This window comes from Coloeus monedula (assembly GCF_965178545.1).
Source record: "Coloeus monedula genome assembly, chromosome: 6".
Taxonomy (NCBI): domain Eukaryota; kingdom Metazoa; phylum Chordata; class Aves; order Passeriformes; family Corvidae; genus Coloeus; species Coloeus monedula.
The window spans coordinates 58,230,609-58,255,011 of NC_138786.1; the positions used below are offsets into that span (position 1 = coordinate 58,230,609).

The following is a 24,403-nucleotide window of genomic DNA, read 5'->3' on the forward strand; positions in this document are numbered from 1 at the left end:
TCCATTGCAAAAGCCCTCACTGGGATTCACGAGTAGTAACTTTTACAGAGATAAGCAATATTTTAAGACCTCAAATTGCTTACTTAGAAAAGTACTGTTCAGGACTCAGCAACAACCAAGTACAGTCTAAGTGAGCTGAAACCCCTTCAGTCTGTTCTTTCTCCTGTTCCTGCAGTGGTACATTAGCACTTGTCCAGCTCCTTCACTGAGCTATTGCAATAGCTTATACTCAAGAACAAATTAAAACACTCCCAGGCTTTTTCTTTTTTTTTTTTTTGCTCAGAGCAATAATCATTAATTAGAAATAAAATCCATTTTCCTTTATTCTTTCATTTTTCAAGACTTATAATAAACCTTATAATAAATACATTATTGCCTTCTCAAATCTGGGCACTCAACTCACCAATGTCTTTAAAAATTAACAATAAACCTGATATGGTTAGCACATTTTATTCATTGACATTCAAAAATCATCTAAAATGAAGCTTTCCTCTGACTCCAGGCACTTTAACATCATTAATAATATAACACAACCCTAGCAGGATTACAGTAATTATTTCAACGGGAAAGCAGTCCTTCAAAACTCTACAGATACTCCTGTCCATCTTTCCTCATTCTGGGAAATAATCTTAATTCTCTTGACAAAATGGTATCCTACATGTCTTTAGCACAAAAAGATCACTGGATTCAAACTACTTCTGGTGATGACAGAAAACAGTCCCCCTGGAGATTGTCCTGGAGAACGTCCTGACACCTGCTCCTTCGGTTTTATTAGGACAGAAGAACAACTGGCTTCTGCTGACTGGGATAAACTGGTCTGCAATTGTTAAACACTTTACAAGGCAGAACTGGTATGTTAAATACCAGTGCTCATCCAACTGGATGCCAAGCAAGATGCTCTGCTTGAAAAAGGAACTCCTGGTGCTGCTCCTATCACCCGGGCAGGGCTGTGACAGCAGCAGCTGTAAGTGTGATGTGTTCTGCATCTCATTTGCCATAGATTGCCACAGCTGCCTTGTCAAATCCTGCCAGCCTGGAGAACACGGCTGCTTTGAGTGCGCTGCTTTGCCAGGCATCCTTGGAAATGCATGTTACGGGTGTCAGCTCAGGCAGCCCTTGTGTGCTGAGCTGAAATGTATCCAGAAGAGCCCTGGGGCTGTCTTCTGCAGATAGTACAAAATAACCACAATTTCTGTCCAAGTTCAGTGTTAGGGTGCACCCCATATCCCTCTTGGAGTGCCCACTGCAATCCTTACTTGCCTTAAAATGCACAGAGGTAATTTAAAAGCTAGCTCAGTATTAATGTCATGCCATTTTCACACTAGAAGTTCAAAGTCAAAGTAAACAAGTTTCAGCCACACACACAAACACTTTCTGCTTTTTTAAGTTACCAAACACATACCATAAAACAAGTCTCGCTTTGTAATCACTGATTTTCCCCCCTTGTGCAGTTATTCAGATCTCATTCCAGAATTCGTCATCTGGTTAATTAACAGATTTCAGTCTGTTCTGTGTTTAAGGGGAGATTGTTTGTGGCCTGACTCTGGGAAAATGCACAAACGAGGCAGCAGCTTGTTTTTCAGCTCCTGTCTTTGCATTTTCTGCCCAAGAGCCAGGGGAGCATGTAAATTAGGAAGCACATGCATCTTGCAGGATTAGCATTTCTCAGAAGGCAGAGAAATGACAGCACACCTTCCAGTCTCAAGACAGAAAAATTGATCTTGTACCATTTTGGGGGTGGATTTTTTCATGTTTCTCTGCCAAGCTACTGATCTGAAATCTTATTTTTATTTCATTCATCCCTCTTCCAGTAACAGCAGCTCCTCTGTTGGTAATATAATTGTTTATATTATAATGCCTCAAGTGAGGTTAAGGCTGTACAATGAAGACACATGTCACATACAAATATACATAATGTACAATATAGGAAATCTATCAGGATTCATTTGGTGCAGTTACCCGAGCACTCTGCATAATAATCCTACACGAAATATTTCACAATGTGAACATCAAATACATAAAATTGCCTCAAGGCCAAGAGAACCAGAATGCACCAAATGAATTTTCTTGAAAGGATCTACTCCTTCAGAGATTTAAATGAAAATGCAAAGAAATTTTCCCAAGTAATCCCAAGAGTGTAAGTTTAGGAAGGAAAAGGCCAAAACCTTTAGATGTTTTCTTAGTAAATATATTCTGCAGCCAAAAGCTTAATTCAGATCAGCTTTTTTATGGTGCATAGGTATTTCAAGGCAAAAAATAATTGATTCTAATGCTCAAGGTAATAAAGGAAATGTCTGCTTCTGGCACTTAGAATTTGAAACACAATGGTCCCAGTAGATCAACTTGATGCTGTGCTTATCATGGACCATCAGATTTCAACCTGCATTCATCTGAAAAAATAAAGCATAACTTCTGCTCAACTAAAAAATAATTTTGAGAAATACATCTAATCTTCAACAGAAGACATGAAATGATGGCAAATCCTCAGCTTCTCTTGGGAATGTGTTCTGGTGGTTAACCATGGAAAAATGTGTGTCTTATTTCCTATTTGAATTTGTCTAGCTTTTGCCTCTGGCCATTACTTCTTATTATGCCTTTCTTCAATAGATTAAAGAACCCTTTAATATCCTGTATTTCCCCTCAGGAATGTTCCTATACACTACAATCAACTCACCTTCCAATTCTCTTCCAGATAACTTTAACAGTCTGAGCTCTTAAAAAATCTCACCGTAAGACATTTTCTCCAACCACCAGAACATTTTGTTTCATTCTTTTGCTCTCTCTTATTTTCCAATGTGCTTCTTAAAATCTGAAAACCAGCACTGTATGCAGTACCCTGTGATGATATTATTGAGGTCAAACATGGGAGGAAAAATAAACATTTTTTAATTCCTTTGTTTATACATTGATTAATCCTTTTCTGCCATAGCAGCATACAGGAGAGCCCTTATCTGATTGTTTACTTATCTCACCCTTAAATCCTTCTCAAAGTCATTACCTTCAGAGTCTTCTATTTTCCAGTTATGGTCTCCACACTTAAGATAGACAGCTATATACTTTGATGAATTAAAATTAGCTAGATTTAAACAAGCTGCTTGTACAAACTGTATTGATCACTGTCTCATCCTCATAATTATTTCCAGTTCCATTAATCCTGGAGCTGAATTTTTGCAGCAGCAAGTTTGGAACTGTTTCCAGATCATTGCTAAAAATGTAGCAGAACATGGAACCTGCTACTGGGACCTTTTTAGACACCATCTCTTTCAGCTAAGTTGTCATATAGATTTCTTCTTGAGATATGGCAGCAAATTCAATTTGTATGGCTTGTCGGCACTGCGTAACGAGAATATCAAGCAGCACCAAGACAAGCACCTTCTCAAAACAGTATTAATAGCTATTTTAACTAAACCACTGTAGGTCTGCATCATATTCCTTTGTTTCAACTTTTTATTATTTGAATTCCACATAAGATTTTCTGTTTTGGTTAGGACAACTATTAAGCTAACCAGTTGCTCGGGTCATATTGCTCACCCTTTAAAAAATGGCACAAAGTAACACTTTATCACTTGTTTAACCTCCTGATTTTAAGGCAAGATACAAATACACAGGAGCAGCATCTGCAGTACAGGCAGAAGCAACAGAGAGCAGAGGTGACCAGAGATTGCATTTCTCACAGCATTTCCAGGATTAAAACCCCAGCAACTGTGGACTTGCAAAGTACCTGTTCACAAATGTCCTGGTCCTGCTGAACTCCCAGCCCTGCACACACACACTCAGGAGGAGGTGTGGAATCTCCTCATGACTATGGAGACAGGATAAGGCAGGACTCCTTGCCTCAGGCACTGCGGAACCTCCCTGAGCAGCTCCGCAGCCCTGTGGGTCACTGACTGCCTCCACTGCTGAACCGGCCTGACCGCCGGAGCTATGACCACTCGCAGCCTCAGCTTTCCCTCTCATGTTGATACCACCACATTTAGGCTCCGAGAAACCTTAAGCAGCGCCACGGGAGGTTTAGGTTGGACATTAGGAAGAAATTTCTTCACGGAAAGGGTGATTAGCTATTGGAATGGGCTGCCCAGGGAGCTGGTGGAGTCACCGTCCCTGGAGGTGTTTAAGACTGCGTGCGGCAATCAGTGCCATGGTATGGTGGACAAGGTGGTGATCGGTCACAGGCTGGACTCGATGATCTCAGAGGTCTTTTCCACCCCAATTGATTCTGTGATACTATAGGGAAGGAGAAGAAGGAGAAGGAAGGTCCGAGGCACCCCTGTACCCCCGCCCGCCCCACGACCCGCCTTCCGCCGCCTCTGCCCCTCAAGCTCGAGGCCGCCTCACGCCGCGCATCGCCTCGCGCAGTGCTGAGCTCCGATTGGCTGCGCCGCCCGTGGGGGCGGGACCGAGAGAGAGCCGCGGCCAATCCGCGCCGCGAGGGACGTTTCCCGCGGGGTGGGGGCTGCGCGCAGGCGCGGCGGGGCGGGGCTGGCGCGGGCGTGAGGGAGGGAGGGAGTGAACGGGGAGGGCGAGCGGGGCGCGAGCGGCGGGAGGGGCCGCGCTGAGGCGGAGGTAGTCCCGCGGTGTTCGTGGCTCCGCGGCGCCTCGCCCTCCAGCGGGTTTCTCCTCAGGGAGCGGCTGTCCTCTTCCACGGAGCCCCCGTCCCCTTCTCCGCCCCTCGGACGAAGTCCCCCACCGCTCTCAGCCCGCCCCCGGTCCCGCCGCTATGTCTCTCGGCCAGCGCCTGGCCCGGTTGGCCGCCCACCTGCAGGACCCGCGCAAAGTGGCCGCATTCCAGCGGCTCTGCGGGGTGGAGGGGCCCTCGGGCTGGGCCGGCGCGGGGCAACGGGGGTCGGTGGCGAACGGTGGTCCCGCGGGTGGGCAGGCGCATCCCGCTGGGAACGGGGCCGTGTCCGGCGCGGCGGGAACCCCGCGACGCTGGACAAGGAGGCCGCGGCGAAACTCGCTGACGGAGGAGGAGGACGGCAGCCAGGAGTTCGCCACTCGTAGCCGCTTCCTCTACTATCTGTTCAGCCTGGGCACGGAGCTGGGCAACGAGCTCTTCTACATCCTCTTTTTCCCTTTCTGCATCTGGAATGTGGACGCCTGGCTGGGCCGGAGGCTCATCATCATCTGGGTGTGGGTAATGTACCTGGGGCAGTGCACCAAGGATGTGATCCGCTGGCCGCGTCCTGCCTCGCCACCCGTGGTGAAGCTGGAGGTCTTCTACAACTCCGAGTACAGCATGCCCTCCACCCACGCCATGTCGGGCACCGCCATCCCCCTGGCTCTCCTGCTGCTCAGCTACGGCCGCTGGCAGGTAATGCTCGCACCTCCGTGTCCTTATCCGTCCGCTTTCCAGCCTCGGGGTGTAAGGATGTGGCAGACCTGATTTCTGTTCGGGAGGGGAGTTGGCTGACTTTGCTTGGGAAAATGTGAAATTCGTACCTTTTTTCTTGCCTCACCCTTTATTTTTTTTTCCCTGGGATTTAAGCGAGTGCTCAGATAACGAGAAGTGTTCTAGTAATACTGTCTTGTGAATGGAAGTTGTGTTGGCTTTGGGAATTAGTTTAGCACGCATGAAAAGTTCGCGGTAATAATCTGCGTTTTGTTCCTGTGAGGTTTTCTTTTCAACCTGTCCCTTTGCACAAAGTTTGGAAAAGCATCCAATGTTTTTACAGGCATTGGGTTTTACAGAGTGAGAATTTGGTGGAGAGCCAGTAACTAAAGGGCTTCTTGTTGATCTTTCTTTGCTTCGAGTCACTTTGTAGCGTCAGTGAGTTTTAGCTTTAGCCTTTTCTTTAACAATTTTATTTTCATTAACAACAAGCTAGAAATGATTATTTCTGGTGTTTGTACTTTCAGGAGGTTTTACAACCTATCAATGTGTTCATAATTAGCAGGAACTGATAATCTGTGATATTTTCAGCACCTTCATTCGGCAGAATCTTTGAAATCTGACTGTTGCACTTAGTGTCAATAGATAAGTTAGAATAACACTGTTGATCGTCTGGTTTACGCAAGCAGTGGCATGTGCTTTGGCGCTGGCTGCTGGAAGTATGGTAACAGCAGCAACTCCAAAGGAAGCACATCCAGCTCTCTAAATCGCTGCACCAGTTTCAGTAGTAACGGAGGGAGACGGCTTTCCCAGATAAATGTCCAGTGTAGCGTTTTGCTGTATAATATTTAAGAAGTAAGGCAGTAATTCGACTTTTAAGTTGTTGATGTTTACTAATCCTTACTGTAATACGTACCTGGTTTAAGTTGGATGTAAGTTATGTTGGCAGAGAGAACTAACTCTGATTCTAAGCTTTGTGCAGGGGCTTAACTCTTGTCTTCCCAGTTACTGTCAGTCTGCTGGCACTGCCTGACACTTTGTGACTCCATCTCAGCATCTAGAATGGGTGACTGAAAGGAATGAGATGGTTAAGGGTTAGAGATTGTATTTGGCTTCTCTAACCAAAGATTATGTATCTATTTCTGCAAGGTGCCCAAAAAGAAGCTATTAGGGATTCATATTTGCTAGGAAAATGTGAAGTATTAGTCTGCTGGAATTATGCAGGCATAAGAATTTTATATATATATATATACACATATACGTGTGTATATATATATCATATATATAAAAATATGTAATAATGTCATGTTTTGCGGGTGTTTGAAATAAATATTTGAAGTTCTGTCACTGAGATGCTTAATCTCAAAGTTGTTTTTATTAATGACCAAAATCTGTGTATTTGATTATTGCTTGTTAGATGTGTCAGGTTGATGTCAGCTGGAAGGACAAACTGGATTTGTACTTCTTTGCATGTGGGAAAGCTCATTTAGCAGTACCAGTCGATCAGCTTTGCACAGACTGATGTCATGTGTGCAGAGGAGAACCTGTCTCAATTGCTTATAGAACCAACAAACTGTGTGAAATGGTGTTTTTGCCAATGAACCAAGTTCAATCTGTGGGTTGCCAACCCTGCCCCTGCAGTCTGTGAAACACTCTGCTAATTGACTAAACATATTTATCATGGATGCATGGTAAGAAATCATAAACATTCAGCCTTGTTATTCATGTAGAACCATTCTTAAAAAATGAAGAGACAAAGTGTTAAGAGTCTTGATTTTAATTCCTTTTTCTTAGAATACAAGTATGAATAAAAGACCTCTCTGAAACCAACTTCTATCATTTCAAAGTACACATGTAAAAAAAAACCCTTCTGATTCTTAAATTATTTCCAAAAATTAATCAATAATTAACCAATGGCATGTCAAGAGTCTTTTGATTCACCTCTAGAGTTAACCTTTCATCTGACACTTTTTCTGTTCTCCACGTTTTACTCCTGTTGAAAGGGAATAGAATCTGCATGACATATTTTTGTCATGGAAAATGGTGTTTTTCTGGAAATGGTGTTAAAAAAGACTGACCTCAGAACTTCTTGGAAAGCTATTAATTATAAAGGAGTATTTGTTTTGATTTTTATTAAATTATACAAATTTACCAGTAGATGCAGGTGGCTAGGTTTAAATTTGTTGGCAAATGTTTGAGTACAGTCTTTCTGTATATATTTAGTATAAAGTAGCCTTACACAGTGCCTGATTGTGATGAGTCCACATCTTGGGACTGTTGGTTCAGCAAATCGCAGTGGAACGAGGCTGAGGATGAATTTAAGCAGATACAGTGTAACTCTCTGTAGGGACTTTTACTCTGCAGTACAGGCAGCTTTAAGTTTGTCACTTTGAAGTTTACACTAAACCAAAGAAAGCTGCTCTTGCTCTAAAAGATGTTACACCAGTGAGGAGGGAAGCTTTCTTGTGTAGCTTATTTGCAGTTTGCTTTCAGTGATCTATGACTTCCTACTATTGTGTGATAGTTCTTTTCTGTCAAAGATGATCTATTTGAGTCTTTTTCTTGATTACCATAGGGAACACAGAAAATTTGCTCTTATTTTTATAGGTGTGGCCCAGATTTTCCATTTAAAAACATGTTTTGATTGCAATAGGGTTTTTTCTTAACCTGTTGAGTTTGTGCTTTTCAATTTTTCAATGCCTTTAAGCAATCCTGTTACAATTATTTTCTTTTCACATACTACTCTAATCAATTTTTGACTAAAAGAACCCTAAACTAAAATACTTTCTATAAATGCAATTGTTCAAGTAAAATATTTTCAGAGATAATGTACCTTAAAGATAGTTTTGGCAAATTACCACAATTAGAGACTTTGGGCATAGGGAATATTCAATGAAACAGTCTTTCAGACAGAATCAAGCTACATATTAAGATAACTTTCACAATTGGTAACTGTTCTGTCCATTGTATCCAAATTTTTTGGTTTCTTCCTGTGTTATGAGAGCTTGCCTGAAATTTTTGATTCTACTTGCATAATCCATATTTATTTATTTATTTAATGTTACATTTCTGCAGGGAGAACCATTTATTTCAAAGACACTTGAGTAACCTTGAGATATAAAGCTCATGTCAAAGATTCGTGAGAATTTGGGAATGTTACGGATGTTGATTTTTTTTTTTTTCCCATCCCCTGTCTTTGAAGTGCTGATACCCTGAAAGAGCAGACACTTAAAAGACAGTGAGGTTATAGATCTTGATGTGATGTAGGAAAAAGTAACCTTTATCAAATTGGGGAAAACTTGCTTTCTTTGAAATAGTGACGGTTTGAGCCAGGCTGGCTTATATCATGTCCCAACTGGGGGGAGGAAGAGATAGTGTGAACTGCTAATTATCCACAAAATCTCCAAAGGCTCAGGCTGAGACTAGTGGAAAAAGTATTTTTTATATTTTGTTTGATTATGTGGAACTGCTGATTTCAAATAGATACCAAGATGTATTTTATTAGAAATGGTACTTGAGTTGGGATGGTACCTGAATGCGTCACAACTCTGGCTTATTTTGAGGAGAAAAAATAAATATCAGCCAGGGATACAGAAAATATGCTTCTCTCCCACAGTTCCTCCAGGATCAGCCTGGCTCTAGCAGTAGCTGTCTGCATTAGGAAATGATGGGTTTGCACTCCTTCCTGAGCTCTGCATTAATGAGCTCGGTGAGGAACTGCTGACTCTCACTGTAGCCACTGAGCAAACTTTGGTTGATATTCAGCAGGAGCCCAGAGCCTGGGTTGATGAGTAGCAGGCCTTTAACTATATTAACCAACGCTGATTTACGGTCTGAAGCAGTTTGTGGTGCTAAATATGACAGCATTGTCCTCCCTGGATACATGTTTGCAATGTTTGATATGCAAAGCCTGTCGTCAGTGACTGCCTTTCCACCCCGCTGATGCTAATGGTGACCTGGATAAACACCACTGCTAAACCCACAGTAGATGCATCTATTCTCCAGTGGCCTCTCTGATGTATTTTTCATTTACAGTTTTCATTTACTCAGTGCTCTTTTGACTCTCACTGGTACCGGTTGTGTAAGACTCTTATGTGGTACCACATGAAACTCCCTTCCAGAAATCTTTCATCTGCACTATGACTTTTATCAACCAAGGCTGTTGAATCTAATTGAACAGGATGGGTTTGACAGGATCTGTATTGGGATTTCAGGGAGATCTTCATTGCTCTGTGATTCTGATTGACCACTACTGAATATTACCTCGAGAATTGTCTGCCTGCTCTTTCATTTCAAAAGACTAAACTCTCTGATCCCCACTGGAAATAGGGAATAATTGGTTATTGGGGATGAATAAATAGCCTAATCACAACAGTGCTGTAGTAAGAATTTTGCAGAAAGGGGAAAATCCTCATTTTAACTGTCCTTGTTGAAAGGCTTGCATTATCAGTGTGATTGATGTAGTGATAAACTGGAAGCTACACATAGAAAACCATCTCTTACATACAAAATCTGTGTGCAGGAGCAAGTGCAGTCTCCTTTCAGAAAGAGACACATCACCTCTAAGAGAAGCCAAAATGGACCTTTGGCTAAAATACTAAAATGTTTAGAGGAAACTTTGGCAAAGAGATGCATGCATGCTTGTCTAATTGGTCTTCTTGTACACGTTTCTTAACGTCAAACAAAAACTCTTCTGACACGGGAAGCACAGCTGAAGGGATGATCTGAAAACACAGAATTACCCACACAATGGCAAACATTTGAGAGAGAGAGATGGGAATTTGGGCGGTCAGAACTGACCTTGTCTTGTGTATTTGAGATGTAAGGTCTTCTTCTGTGGGCCATATTAATGCCTGTAGTTTTTTTGTAAAGGAAGCTGAAAAAAGTTGTGTGGCCTGTTTAATGCAGGTGTTCTGAAAAGTTTGAAAAGAGCACAGACAGTTCTGACAATGTCACTAGGGAATTTCTGCCAGAGGAATACAACAGCCTGTCTTACTAAACTGTGTTGATTGTCACTAAATATATTTTTCAGTTTTGCCTAAGCAAACCTTTAATTAATGTAACGGGTCTTGGGGGAAAACATGTAAAAACAAATGCTGTAAGGTTGGATACAGAATTTTTTATGAAAAGGTATTCAAAGGAAATAGTTCTCAAACAGTTTCTTTTCTTCCTTGATGCATTGTACACGTGTGAAGCACTCTTTGTTCTTTCAAATAAGGTGTGTTGATTGAACTGAGAAAACACTGTTTTGCAGAAAAAATGTAGTTTTAGGTGCTGGGGCATAAACAGAGCAAGCCGTAAGTGATTCTTGCTAGCTGTGTTCAGAGAGGGTTTATTATTTTAATGATTGCAATGAAAAGAAGTAACAAGCTAATTCCTATTGTTACTCCTTAATTTCTTTTCAGACTAGGTGTAGCAGAAAATTAAATATTTTAACTTCCTGCAGGACTAGCATTGAAAATTTATCTTGGAATTTCAAGAAGAGGTTCTTGTAGTCACGTGTAACACTGAGGTCTTTATGCCTTTTGATATTAATGTTGGTCAGTGCAAGAGAAGAGAAAATGATTGATAAATATAGCTTAACCAGGGGTATTTACCACCTGGCCCATTTTGAAAGAAAAAGTTTGTTTATTTTTCCTAAAATGACTGATTGTTGGTCTCTTTTCTAACAATCCTCTTCTTCCTTTCCTTTTGCTCCCTTCACAAAATCATTTTTATGCTGTGCTTTTTTAACTCATCTGTCCAAGTAGGGTCCTGGAGTCATTCCCATAAACATTGATTATAGCTTTTCATATGACTATTGCCAATGCATGGCCCAAATACCTTATTAAAAGGCTGGTGCTGCAAGCGCTGCTTGGATTCTTTAAGTGAACTCTTGCCCAAAATAATTGTCTCAAATGCAAGTTGAACTTCTGAGTTATGATATCATTAAAAAATATCATTGAATACTGTAGAACACCGAAAATATTAGAAAGTTACTTTGGAACTCTTTGTGGGTGCTGGAAACTTCTCTGGGGTAGAATGTGCTTTAAAAAGGTAAAGAAGCGAGCATTTAGAGTGTCTTTTAATAATGTTCCTTTATGAAAGAAGGAATTTTCTGACCTAGGTCAAAGCTTTTAGGACAGATTGTTTCCTTATGAGCATTTTTAAACAATGGTTATGTTATTAAGACTCTTGGCAAAAAGATCAAGGAGAGGGAGGAGGATGGGGAAGAGTTCTGTGTATAATCCAGTCAGAAGTTTGCAAGCCTGTTTTGGAGGACGTAGTGGAATTTGCTATTGAATGGGAGTTTTATTTTAAAAACATAGGGCATAAAGTTCTCAAGGACTTAATGAGAGTAGTTTCACTGCTATTTTCCAAATATTAATTTAATTCAATTTCTTCAATTAAAACAAGATTCTGGGTATGGGAAAAAATTGAGGTCTGAGACATGATGAGTAGTTTATTCAATCAGCTTTATACCTAGCTTTACCTTAATATGTGAAGTTAAGAAATCAATTAACTTTTTTATTATTTTTTAAATAATATGCTTATTGGTTTGGGTTTTTTTTTAATTTATAAAAAAGGAAGCAGTATGCAGTTCAAAAAATACCCTCACACTCAGAATTGTTGAGGTGGCATGTTGGCTATGGAGCCATAATGAGTTTTTGAGGATATGCATAAGATGGTCTTAATTGAGGGCATGGAGACAGTGTTTGAGGTGTTAGTGTCCAAAATGGGCTGCTCCTGAATATGTGACTGAAAGTGACATCAAGTGTGGTCAAGAATGATGATGCATCAATTCTTTTATCAAAAAGAAGCTGAGAGAATGAAACCTGGGTTTTATGTCTGCCTCTCCCAGCTGTGATCTCTGACAACCTTCCACACCCTCATTTGAAAGGACATGTGATGCCAGTCTGCCTTCTGATGCCTAGATGAGTAAAACCAACAGTGAATTGAGGAAGAGGGTAGAAGTAAACTTGTGATCTTTTGTCCTTCGTGCCTCTATAGGTCTGATTTGGGATGCCAGGAACCACGGGACTAGAACTGCTGGAATTCATCTGTCTTGCTTTAGTATCTCTTATTTAAGTATAGAGACCCAAGTCAACATAATAAAAAAAAAAGTGCTTATGCCTTTCTTCCCTGAACACTTGATATAAGTTTATATTAACATTTTCACTCTACTCTTTCATAAAATGTGCTTGTTTTAAATAGAAATCCTAGTAAAAACTGTTATTTTTTTCTTTCTTTGAATATTCATTTATGATTGGGAGAGGAGATTTTTTATATCCATTATTATAAACAGTATTATTATAAGGCTTGCTGGTACCTCAGCATTGCAGGCAACAATTTGGAAGTAAGTTTATGGCATCAGCTCATTTTACAAGGATCCAGGTGATGTCCCCTGTTGGTGGTATGACTTGGCATGCTGCTGAGCTCAAAGGTGTGTGGGAGTGCTAATATTCTCCTTTAGTCACCTTGTGCACTTATCCCTGCGTGTGAGGACCAAATATATGCTTGTCTTACCACCTCAGGGCAGGTTTTAAGCAGGTGCTACCAGTTTGGTGTTCTGGGAATTCATGAACCCAGTGGCTGCTTTTAAAAGGTAGAAGTGAAAACAGGCTGAGGAGGATGCAGGGTGTTGATCTTAATTTGTGATCAGGACTTAAAGGGTGCCTGTAAGAAAGATAGGAGCCAGCTTCTTTGGGCCTTTTGTGATAGGAGAAGGGGTGATGGCCCTAAACTGAAGTGGGATTAATTTAGATTCGATTAGGAAAGAAGTGTTTTACTTCTCATGGTGAAACACTGGCAGAGGTTTGCCCAGAGAGGAGGTGGATGCCTCATCCCTGGAAACATTCAAGGCCTGGTTGGATGGGGCTCTGAGCAACCTGGTCTTGAACATGTCCATGCTCCTAGCAGGAGACTTGGACTAAATGGCCTTGAAATGTATCTTTCACCCCAAGCTATTCTACTATGCTTTGCTACAGAGAAACTAAACTAGCCAATGTTCTTAGATGGTTTAAGGGGTATTTATTCAGAATTAGAGTGAGATATGACAGAGCCAAATAATCTTTCCAAAATGTTCTTAGAGCTGAAGTTTCTGTTTCTTTCTTCCTCAAACACTCCTCCCCTGAGAGTTCCCTGACAGCAAGCATTTCTTCTTTCATTTTCAGAATTTATTCTAGTCTCCCTGCTGTTTACAATCATCTGCTCAGGACTCCTCACCTATTTCCTTCATACTCCTTGTTCTCAGGATTTTGCTAACAGCAAAACCTCTTCCCTCCCCCAGTCCCAACCTCTTACCCACAGTATCATGAACTGCAGCTGAGCCCTGCTGAGTGTGGCACTTCATTGGTCTTCCTGCTAAAGCTCCAGCCTCTGTTTCTGTCAGGTATTAGAGAAACAGGACAAGTCTTTATTTATTAAAGAAAAGCCTTACCCCTGATTGGGCCCTGGAAGCACAAAAGATGTGTGTCAGGAGACAAGGATGGACATATAGTATCAAGTGATGGCCAAACACTTTGAAACTCGAAGCTGCTCTTTGCTTCAGAGGCCACAGGGTATAGCTGTCCCTGCATATACAGCACTTCTGCCTGGGGAGTCCTCTGGGAAGGAGAGTGGAGCAGCACCGTGCACCGAGGTTGTGTGCCTGCTGATGCAGGCAGCATTCCTTCTGCCCTGGGACCAGTGGCAAAGGGAGAAGCACAATGGGGCAGAGGAATGTGGCTGCAGTTGCAAGGTACCGGGGCTGCTTTTGTGGCTGCTGTAGCAATGTTGGTGTCTGATAACTCTGCAATCATGTCCGAGTGTGGCAGAGTCACTGGTGTATTGCCCAGGATTAGCAGAGTTCTGAAAGGCAGGAAACTGAGTTTGTTCCTTCATCATTCCAGTCAGAAATGAGTCACAAGTACATAGTTTTGTTTAGATCCATTTGTAGATGAATGAAATAGAAGCAAAGGCAAGTGTTGCTACAGGAATTACAGTTTAGTCTAGATAGAACACAACGAGCTGGGCATTGAGAATTGATTTTAATGTGAAATCTGCTTCTTATGTGAAACATAAGCTTCCTAATTTTCTCTTAGTTTGAGAACGTTATTTTAGGTTTGTCATACAAACATGGTCCTGGAGTTGAGAATTCAGGGAAGGTTGGAAAAATGCAGAAGAGTGATAATCCTATTTCAAACATTTTACTGACAGACTGATTTTGGAACTTTACAGTCTGTTAAGTGGCCTTCACAAAGGACACAGAACTTCTTCCAGTAATTTTAAAGGTATTTTCTCTAATTTGTTGGATATTCTACCCTTCAGGTTACCCATAAAAGGAACAAGGGAAGGGACAAGAAAACTGCCTGTAATTCTTAGATTTTGTTTCTGAGTTTGAGTACATCAAGACTGCCTGTTTATATTGAAAATGTTTATCGTAGGAGGCAAAGCAGTTTTGGAAACTTGCCATTTTATCTTGTGACTGCATCTTTTATAGAATAGTGGCAAAAAAAGGCAGCTGTATCCTGTCTTGTACAACATTTTGCAATAGTGGAGAAAGTTCTTACTGTGCTGTAATATGTAAATTAGCATATTTTTATCCAAAACCAGAGAAAGTTAAAAAACTTAGTTTCTCTACATGATATGTGCTTATTAAAGCACATAAAACACATACTTTTATTTATTCCTGGTAAACAGTCCTTATTAAGAAAAAAAAATGTGAGAAGATGAAAATAATTGGAAGTAATTCTTTGATGATTTTTGTTTAACAAATGTGGCTTGTAGGAGGAAATTAATGTGGGTTTGGAAAGAACAAAAAAGAGTACTCTTTTAGGAGTTTCATATTGATGTCCAGGGATTGAGTCAAGGATTGCAGAAGCTCTAAAACAAAGAATTGAGGAAGGAATTTAATTTCTTTGTAATTTTGCTGTGAGTTCCTCCTTACCAGGAAAAAAAGGGAAGCCCCTGTATTCTGGTTGGGTAATTGCTACCAGTACAAGTGTGTGATGTAGCTGCTTCACCCAGTGTAACACTGTTCCACGGTTTAACACACTTGTTTCTGCCCACGTGGTCAATTTGGGATATCAGAGCATGGCAAGACAACTGCTACAGAGATCGATACATTTCTTACTGCTTTGAAAAGGTGTGTCCAAAGCACTGAAATTCATATGTCCTGAATGCAAACATGGGGGAAGGTTGAAAACTTGACTTAACCATGATTTTATGAAAAGGTGCTCTGGTAGCCCTGTGGAGGCTAGGGCAAGGAAAATGGTAAGCATCAGTGGCATTAATTGGAATTAATTATAGAATGCTCATAGAGTGATTTTTTTTTTTTTTAATTTATTCTTTCCAAATTCTAATACAGTTTCTGTGTTTTTGTTCCCTACCAGTATCCCTTTATGTTTGGACTGATCCTGGCATTCTGCTGGTGTTCTTTGGTTTGCTGTAGTCGAATTTATATGGGAATGCATTCAGTTTTGGTAAGAAAATAATCTAATCTACTACTAAACTACTATTTTAATCCTGTTCTGATTTTATAAATGTCCACCACATTGAAAGTTTTACAGTGCAATAACTGTATACAGATGTATTTTTTTGGAATGTCCTGCCATATAGAAACAGAAGATTTACATTTCTTCAGCAGAGAAGTTGATAAAATAGTTATAAGTGGCTCTCTATAAGTCTAAAAGACTGATACTTGTCTTTTATAAACTTAGTCCATGGTTGAAACTTAACATGTGTTTAATGTCATTTTTTAGTGCAGAAATTGATGACTGCTCTAAAGTGTAGACTAAATTTTCCTCTACAGAGTAGAAATCATTTTGCAGAATGAGAAAGTGGCTGTTAAGGTTCACTCCACATCAGGCGCTCAAAGCCATGTGCATTTTGGAGTGCCACTCTACATGCTGGGGTTTCACTTGCCAGAGTTCCTAAAACCAAGTAACAATGTTGTCACCTTAGAAAAACAAGCTCATTTATTAAACAGGATTAAACCCCCTAACTGAAACACAAGTGTATGCAATGTAAAAATGAGAAAACGAGAATACTACAAAGTGGTAATCGCAATGCAAGACCACTAATGATGGCGGCTAAAGATATTTTTGAGGATCATGTGCTAGAAGAAAAGCTAACGGACCGAAAAGGGTAAGCCTGGTAGGGAGTAGAAAAGCTGGTAGATGAGCACAGTGTGAAAGGAGCACGGGAAAATAAGGCATCTCAGAAAAACTAAATGACATTTTTGCATTAGTAGTTAGGAGGCTTCCCAATCTAAAACAACTTATGTCAAGGGTGATGTGATGGACTGATAATTCAGCTGACGCAAAATATCATAGAACAAAGCTGTGCAACAAATAGTGAGCAGACAGAGCTATTTAGCAGTTTCACATCTGAATCCTCTGCAGAGTTCAAGGGAATACAGTTCAACATGTGTTGCCTGCAATATACATCAACCATGCTGCCTAAGTTTGGGGGCAAATAGGTGGCAAATAGAGCAGAAAGTTCTTGTTGCTGCTGAAATGAGCAACTCTGATGTTTATATCAGTCAATTTTATTAGACCTTTTATCAAGCTTTCAATTAGTGAAAGCAAATAAAAGTGATTCATTGAAGCTGGAGCAATCCAAACTCTGCTGATTGAAGTCCCACCTCCTGGCTCATCTGGAAGAGTTGATAAGCATGAAAATGAAGGCGGGCCACTTTGTAGTGCTTGGATTGCACAAATTCTTCCGTAACAATTAAAGGTGACCAAAGTTGCAGAGAATTCCTTGCAGCTGAGTGATTAGTCAACAGTAACTGAAATTTAATGCTGAAGTAAAAAACAATTGAGTAACCTTTTCATTAAGAAAAGATCTTTAAAAACAATAGTAAAACTGAAAATCAGTTATGAAGCCACAGAAGTTATCTCTTCCTTTCCTTTAATATTTGGAAACAGTTCTCATTCTTCCAGCATTGTTAATTCTGAAGCTGGAGTGGAAAGTTGAAGCTGCTCTAGTGCCTGGCTGCAGTGGTCTTCATCTGCTGTACCAGCTGCTGCTGCCAGCGAGCCTGTGTGTTGGCACCCAGGCTCTCAGAGCCACTGTTGAGCTGTTTCAGCAAACTTGAGTGGGCAGAACATGTTTAGCTGGGCTGGGTTTGTGCTGAGTGTAGGTTGGAATGCCCTGGCCCTGGACAGGGACAAATGTTGCCCGCAGATAAAATCATAGAAGTATCACAGAATGGTTTTGGGTTGGAAGAGACCTTTAGAGATCATCTGGTCCAAGCCCCCTGCAATAAGCAGGGACATCTTCAGCTAGAACAGGTTGCTCAGAGCCTCGTCCAACCTGACCTTGAATGTTTCCAGAGACAGGGCATCCACCACCTCTCTGGACATCCTGTACCAGTGCCTCATCACCCTTACTGACAAAAATGTCTTCCTTATATCCAGTCTGAATCTCCCCCTTTTTAGTTTAAAACCATCATCCCTTGCCCTGTGGCAACAGGCCTTACTAAAAAGTCCGGACCTGCAACTTTGATGAAGGATCCTTTGATCATAAATTCATTCATGATTTGGTCAGGATGGAGGTGATTTTTTAACAGGTGATCAAATGCAATTCCTTACCTTATGTTAAATATAAGAAAGATTTAATCTTGTAAAAAGGAAAAGATGGGAATCTACAAGCTGCTTTTAACAATACAGCAGCTAGGCTTGTATTCTAGCTCATGTAACTTGAGGGTTTTTTTAAAAATAGTTATTACACTGAAACCATATCTTTCTCTTCAACAGGATGTTATTGCTGGATTTCTGTATGCTATTCTTATCCTGGTTGTCTTCCATCCCATTGTGGACCTGATTGATAACTTCAACTTAACTTACAAATATGCACCCTTAATTATCATCAGTCTCCATTTGGCCCTGGGCATCTTCTCTTTCACCCTGGACACATGGAGCACGTCGCGAGGAGACACAGCTCAGATCCTGGGCTGTGGTGCCGGCGTGGCCTGTGGCTCTCACGTCAACTACATCCTGGGTCTGCAGCTGGATCCTCCTCCCCACACCTTGCCTTTGTCTCTGTCCTCTCTCACCGTCACTGTGTTTGGAAAAGCCATATTACGGTTGTTGATTGGAGTCATCGTTCTGTTGTTAACAAAAGTCGCCATGAAAAAAGCCACGATTCCGCTGGCGTGTAAAATATTCCGCATCCCGCACGAGGACGTACGGAGAGCCAGGCAGTGCATGGAGGTCGAGCTTCCCTATCGCTATATTACCTATGGAATGGTTGGGTTCTCCCTCATGTTTATTGTTCCTTGCCTCTTCCACTTCATTGGTCTTTCCTGATGCAGTTTGATCACTTTGAGTAGGGAGAACTGAGCTAGTTGCTTTTTGAAGAGGTGCACTAGTTTGCTAAGGGAAGGCCAGCCAGCTTGGCTTTAGCAGGGTCTTCACATTAACAGCAATACAAAGCAGGGAAAGCATTTAAAGGGCTTTGCACGTCTCTGGGGATGGTTTGGGGCCAGGAGTCAAGCACCAGTCCAGGAGAAGTGCTGACCTCTGTAAATGCTGTGTCTGGACTTATTGCTGTAACCAAGTCTGTGTGTGTGTGATGCAGTGAATGTATCTGGGATGTCTGCCAGTCTGTACCTGGGTACACTGACACTTTAACAGGTATGTCTGACAGCTAATCAGAAGGCTCCATTCATGATCTGTTTGCCATTTCACGGTAATTTATTCAAGTTGTTGGACCATAGACTGTTAAATTTGCTTTCTTCTGTTTTTTCCTGAAGTCTTGCTTCAAGGTATTTCAGCTAATAGGTATTTCTAATGGACCAAACTTGTAATGAGGTTGAGGTTTTTCTAAATAAACAAGCAGAAGCCTTTTTATTTAGCCCCCTTTGCAGAGAAAAATGTCTGGATTAGCATTGGTAGATATCACTAGAGTATATATAATTCAGGTACTGTATTTTATGGTTTAATAACTGTGCCTTTCTGTTGCTAAATTAAGAAATGCCATATATACTGTGATGTAAAAATGCCTAATTTTATTGCAAATCCTACATAATTAGGCAGATATTAAAAAATGTTGGATTGTCCATGTTGCTGACATGGTTCAAGTTAACCAGAATGTTCACTTTTTCCTGATCAAAATTGCATAAATGAAATGACCCAGGAATTGTCCTTGAGCTCAAGATATTGTAAATGAACAATAGTCCCTTTTGTAAGTATTTTTAATGTGTATTGTAAGTTACTGCAAGAGGATATATTTTTCTGGAGATCGTTTATACAGTGGATGGATATTCGAAATTAATTATTTAAACATGTAAACAATAAAATCACCCCATTCTGCAAAGAAATGGGCTTCACTTATTATTCCAAATTAATCTAGAAGGACCACTGCTTTTAGGTATTTGGTTAGAAAATATAATACTTATTCTAGAAAGATATGTATTTTTTATGCATTAACATACTATATTTAAAGTAATAATCACTTTTACCCAATTTAGATAGTTATAAGAGAATGTAACGATTAAATTAAACTTATAATCATTCTGATTGACAGATTGTGAGCAGTCAAGACAGTGTGGTCAATGTATGAACAGTTTGTGATGTCTACATTTGGCAGGATTTTATTATGTGCTTTTGAGCTTTTCATGATCCTTTTCCCTTCAAGTGTAATTTTATGTGCCTTTTTTCTGTTTCATCTTGTCTTGTTCATGTGTTGCCTGATCTGTTCTTTCCATGTCAGGAACAGTTATTGCAGGAAGCGCTGTCTTAGTGTCTGACCAGACACAAATTACTTAATTTTGTATTGTACATGTTTTTCAGGAAAAGCATTATTTGGTTGGGAAATATGGTGATTAGATAGAATACAAAGCCTACATTTTTTGTAAACAATATTTGGTTTTGGAAGGTTTTTTTGTATTGGAGATGATGTCTCCAAGCTGTTAATATGTAGATTTACAAAATTAACTTCACTTTCTTTGAAGCAGATGAGGTTTTTGGTACGCTGGCACTAGATGATGTGAAAAACTTAACTTTTCTGGTGCATTTCTCCAGTGCATTCCAAATGCACTGCTATGAATGTACTCCAGCTGAGGTATTCAGAACTGAGAGAGTGTTAAACAACTTCCATAGCTGAAAAGACCTTACCCCATAGAAAATTATTAACTTGTTTCAGTCCATGTTTCTGGATTTGATTTTTCTGTCTGTTCCTCTTTTACAGTTCAGTGCTGAATGTGCACTACAAGGTAAATTGGTTTCTGAGGTTTTGAGAGTGGGATTTCCACTGATTTGGCTTCACACACCAAGATAGCCATTAAATAAGTAGCTGGGGGAATGTACACAAAATGCCTTATGCTTAAAGCCCTGAGCAAGTGGTGTAGTTTCAATTATATTAAATTAGTCTGAGGACTGGTAAAAATAATAGGATAACTTCCTCTGAAATTTAGGGCATATTCTCCTTAAATATCCTAGCTTTACAGTTTATAGCAGAAAATGTTTAAATTCTAGCACAGAAAAGCTAAGTGAGCAAAACTGATTTTTAAGGTACATATTGGACTTACAGAAACTTCAAGTTTACATCATAAGGAGTGTAACTAAAGCTATCTTTTCTAGCTGTGCTTGCTCTCTTGTAGTATTAATGGAACATGAGATGTACTGTGGAGAATCTAGAAGGGGTGAAAAAGATCACACAGAGCTTTCAATAGGCTAAGGAAAATTGCACTGTAGCTTATTCTACTGTCATAAATGTATTTTTTATATTTTTATACATTACACTGAATAACTTCAAAATGTCATGTTCCATGTACCACTATGTAGTACCCAGGAAATGTCCATCAGAATGTTTATACAGCACCTTCAGCAACTACTTCACTGAAGTTTACATGAGAAAAAGTTTTACTGTTCTATTTTCATGTTTTATAAGGGGTTCGGCTCGAGAGGGCAGTTAGCACAAAATGTCATGCAATATGACTACTGTTAGAGAAGAATGAATCACAGACATGCAAATGCTTAAAATCCAAGTAAAGTATTTGTATTGTAGTATAATTTTCTTTAATAATAAGCTAAGATTCCTTGGAATTGGATGTTACAAACCAACAGGTAAAACTGGAGCACTTTCTTTGCCCTAACCTATTCTTGGAGTTGAACATGAAAAATGATTCTAGTATGAGCATCAGCTGGTACCAAATTATTTATAAATAAAGTTAACATAGCTTTAAAAGGTAATGAAATGTCTTTGCAGAAAGACAATATGCTTGAAACCCTTCACAATGTGGTGCAAAAACATCCTGCTAGTGAGCTCCCTCAGTTCCAGAGAGAAATACTATTTTATAGAACCAGATGTAAATGCACATTTATTACAAAAAGCTGCAGGCTAAATTTGCTCTTTTTTAGTTATTGTATGAAATAAACCTTAAAACCAACAGGTGAGTAGAGAGTAATTTGTCACAAAATTCTGTTTCCCAAGAGGCTGAAGAGATGAAAATTAGTCTGAGATTGCCTTACATAGGAGCAGGATTTTTTCTGACCTGGCCCTCAGTCAGAACTGACATGTGCATTGCATCTTGGGTGAGTTTTAGAATCTGTTATTTTGGAAAAAACTTTCATGTTCATAAAAAAGCATTGTGTTTGCTTTCTCCTGTGTGATCACCTGTGAAGCTGTGGGGTCTCTGATCGCGTTTGCCTCGCAAACTGCGCGGGGGAAAGCAGGAGGTGGAGAAGCGACTTGAAGGTAAACTGGCAAACCAAAGGGAGTTGGGTTTTGTTTATTTATTTGGAATTTTGTTTAAGTTATGTACAGCATTTCTCCTGGAAAGAAAAACCAAACAGAAAGATGCATTTCTTTTAAAATGGCATCTCCAAATGTGATATGTGGCTTTTGTGTTATTTTTTTTCTTACCAGAACAGTGTTAAATTGTCTGCATATTAGAAGCTAATATGTTTTCCTTTGCTTTTTTTTTATTACTGCACTCAGTATTTTTTGCTTATTTCCGAGGGAGTGTCCAGAACTTTTGTAAGCAATTGCTACTTATGTGAAGATTGTAATTTTGAACTTGTAAATACTTAAGGGCTGTTAGCTGCAAAAATATATAAAAACAAATCCTTGCATGCTGTAAGTAAATACATCTGTTGTGCTAAAAGTTGTTTCTGTTTCAGTATTTGCTTTCTTAATAAAAATGGAGGTTTTTCACACACAGTACAGAAGATATTTAATAATTCAATGGTATGAAGAGGCATTGCTGTCAAACTCCTGCTAACTTTACCGGGAGTTTTGCACCTGGTTCCTTTCACGTGACATCGAGAATGAACCCTGAAGGGCAAGTCCGTGCTGACCTGTGATCAGGCTGTGTGTATGTGAAGTGACTTAGCTTCTAAATGTGATAGCCTTGCTTTTGAGAGATTGTTCTTGTTAAAATCACATTTAGCCCCATTTTTACAAGATTTCTGAAGGGCTTGACTTGGAAGACTGTTGTCTGTAGGTGGAACTGGCTGCACATTTGTAACACTCAGTTAATGCTTCCTCCTCTGTACCATAATTCTGCAAATGAAGAAGCCCCAGATTAAACTCAGTAGATAAAATTAGAGGAGAATTGATTTCTTGGGGTATTGTGACTCAACTTATTGTAATTGATTCTTGAGTGGTTTTTTGGTCTAATGTAGAATGCTTGTTGGTTATACAATTTATTTATGGAGTCTACAAACAACTTTGAGGAAACTAACTTTTTTGTGGGAGGAAGTTGAATAACTTCTTGACAGAACTTTATTCTACAGGAAAGCTTAAGTGGTTTTTTTGTTTCATAAAAAAATATATAAGACTGTTTTAAAATTTACTGTAAATGATATATTTGTCAAAATAATAGATTGATTGGGTCACTAATGTCATTGTTCTTCTTGCAATACTTCCTGAACAAAGGCAGTCAAAGCTGAATTTGGAAACAAAATGTGATACTGTGTGGAAGAAAGGATATAGCACTTTAGGTGTTCTCTAAAAAGCAAGTATCACATGCTGGTTTTGAAGCAAAATTAGCCATGTGTTAGAAGAATTTCTTTGCACTCCATTCTGCACCAGAAATTATTTGCATGTTGGTAAGAGGCCTTGTAAGAAAACAAAAGAGAGCAATATGTGCTTGCAGTGTATTATCAGTAACTGTTCCTGTAGGATCAAAGGAGAAGAGAGGATACATGGGATAATAGTACCTTAAAAATACTGACCAGTAGATGTAAGTAATTCCCATCAAATTGGAGAATTTTATTAGTCCCTGAACTTTGACTAAATTAGTCACTAAGTTTCCCCACAAGTTTATTTTTGTTAGGAAGTGTAATGAAAGATAAGACTGTTATTACTGAAATAGAAATTAGCTCTTAAGACAATTCTAGATGTCTAAAGTATCAAAACTGAAAAAGATCAATAATGGGAACAGTAAGAGCACAGTCTGAGGGGGATTTTGTATTAAACTTAATGCACTTGAAAATTATGCCAAAATTTGGCCTACACTTGATTTATATGAAATCTGTAGTACAATATAGATACATATATATATAATATATTGTGTATTGGAATTTAATTTTTTTTTATGTATAGATTTTTTTTTTCTGGTTACTGCATTCCCTGATGAAAGGAATTGTTGATAAAATACAAACCAGCTTTGTCTGCATAAGATCAGGCTGTGTGTTTGTAGCCTTTTGGGAAATAATGCAGTTGTAACCCAGTCTCTCAACCTCTTGGAGAACTTGATTTAAAAAAAAACCAAAACAATTGAGATGCAAGCCCCGAGTTAGTTGAGGATCACATAATGGTTGCTGTATAATAGTGTACAACTGATGTTTTAAAAATTAATACATCAGAATTTTTTGTTATACTGTTGTTAATGATTTTGTACTCGTTGTACACTTTCTGAGTTGTCAGCTAATATTTAAGCTTATATTGACTGGGAACTGAAGTGTCTAACTTCATCTGCAATGAGTGGGAAATAAACTCCTGTTGGATTCAGTTGTGTTATTGTCTTTGTTCCTTCCAGCGCTCAGGGCCAAGTGGCTGGACACCTACCACAGATGTAAAACACTGGTCACAAGAAAACTTATTTATATTATCATATAGCAATGATTGTTACAACAATATTGTCTATTAAGGGGTGGGCTT

General features: G+C 39.6%; 1 protein-coding gene across 1 annotated transcript; it reads left to right on the top strand.

Moving 5' to 3' along the window:
- The first annotated feature begins 4,546 nt into the window (after window positions 1-4,546).
- Window positions 4,547-24,030, top strand: SGPP1 (sphingosine-1-phosphate phosphatase 1). Its single transcript, XM_082283318.1, has 3 exons — window positions 4,547-5,311; window positions 15,682-15,771; window positions 18,052-24,030. The coding sequence occupies exons 1-3, from the start codon at window positions 4,718-4,720 to the stop codon at window positions 18,601-18,603; spliced, it is 1,236 nt and encodes a 411-aa protein (XP_082139444.1). The 5' UTR covers window positions 4,547-4,717; the 3' UTR covers window positions 18,604-24,030.
- Window positions 24,031-24,403: the final 373 nt, after the last annotated feature.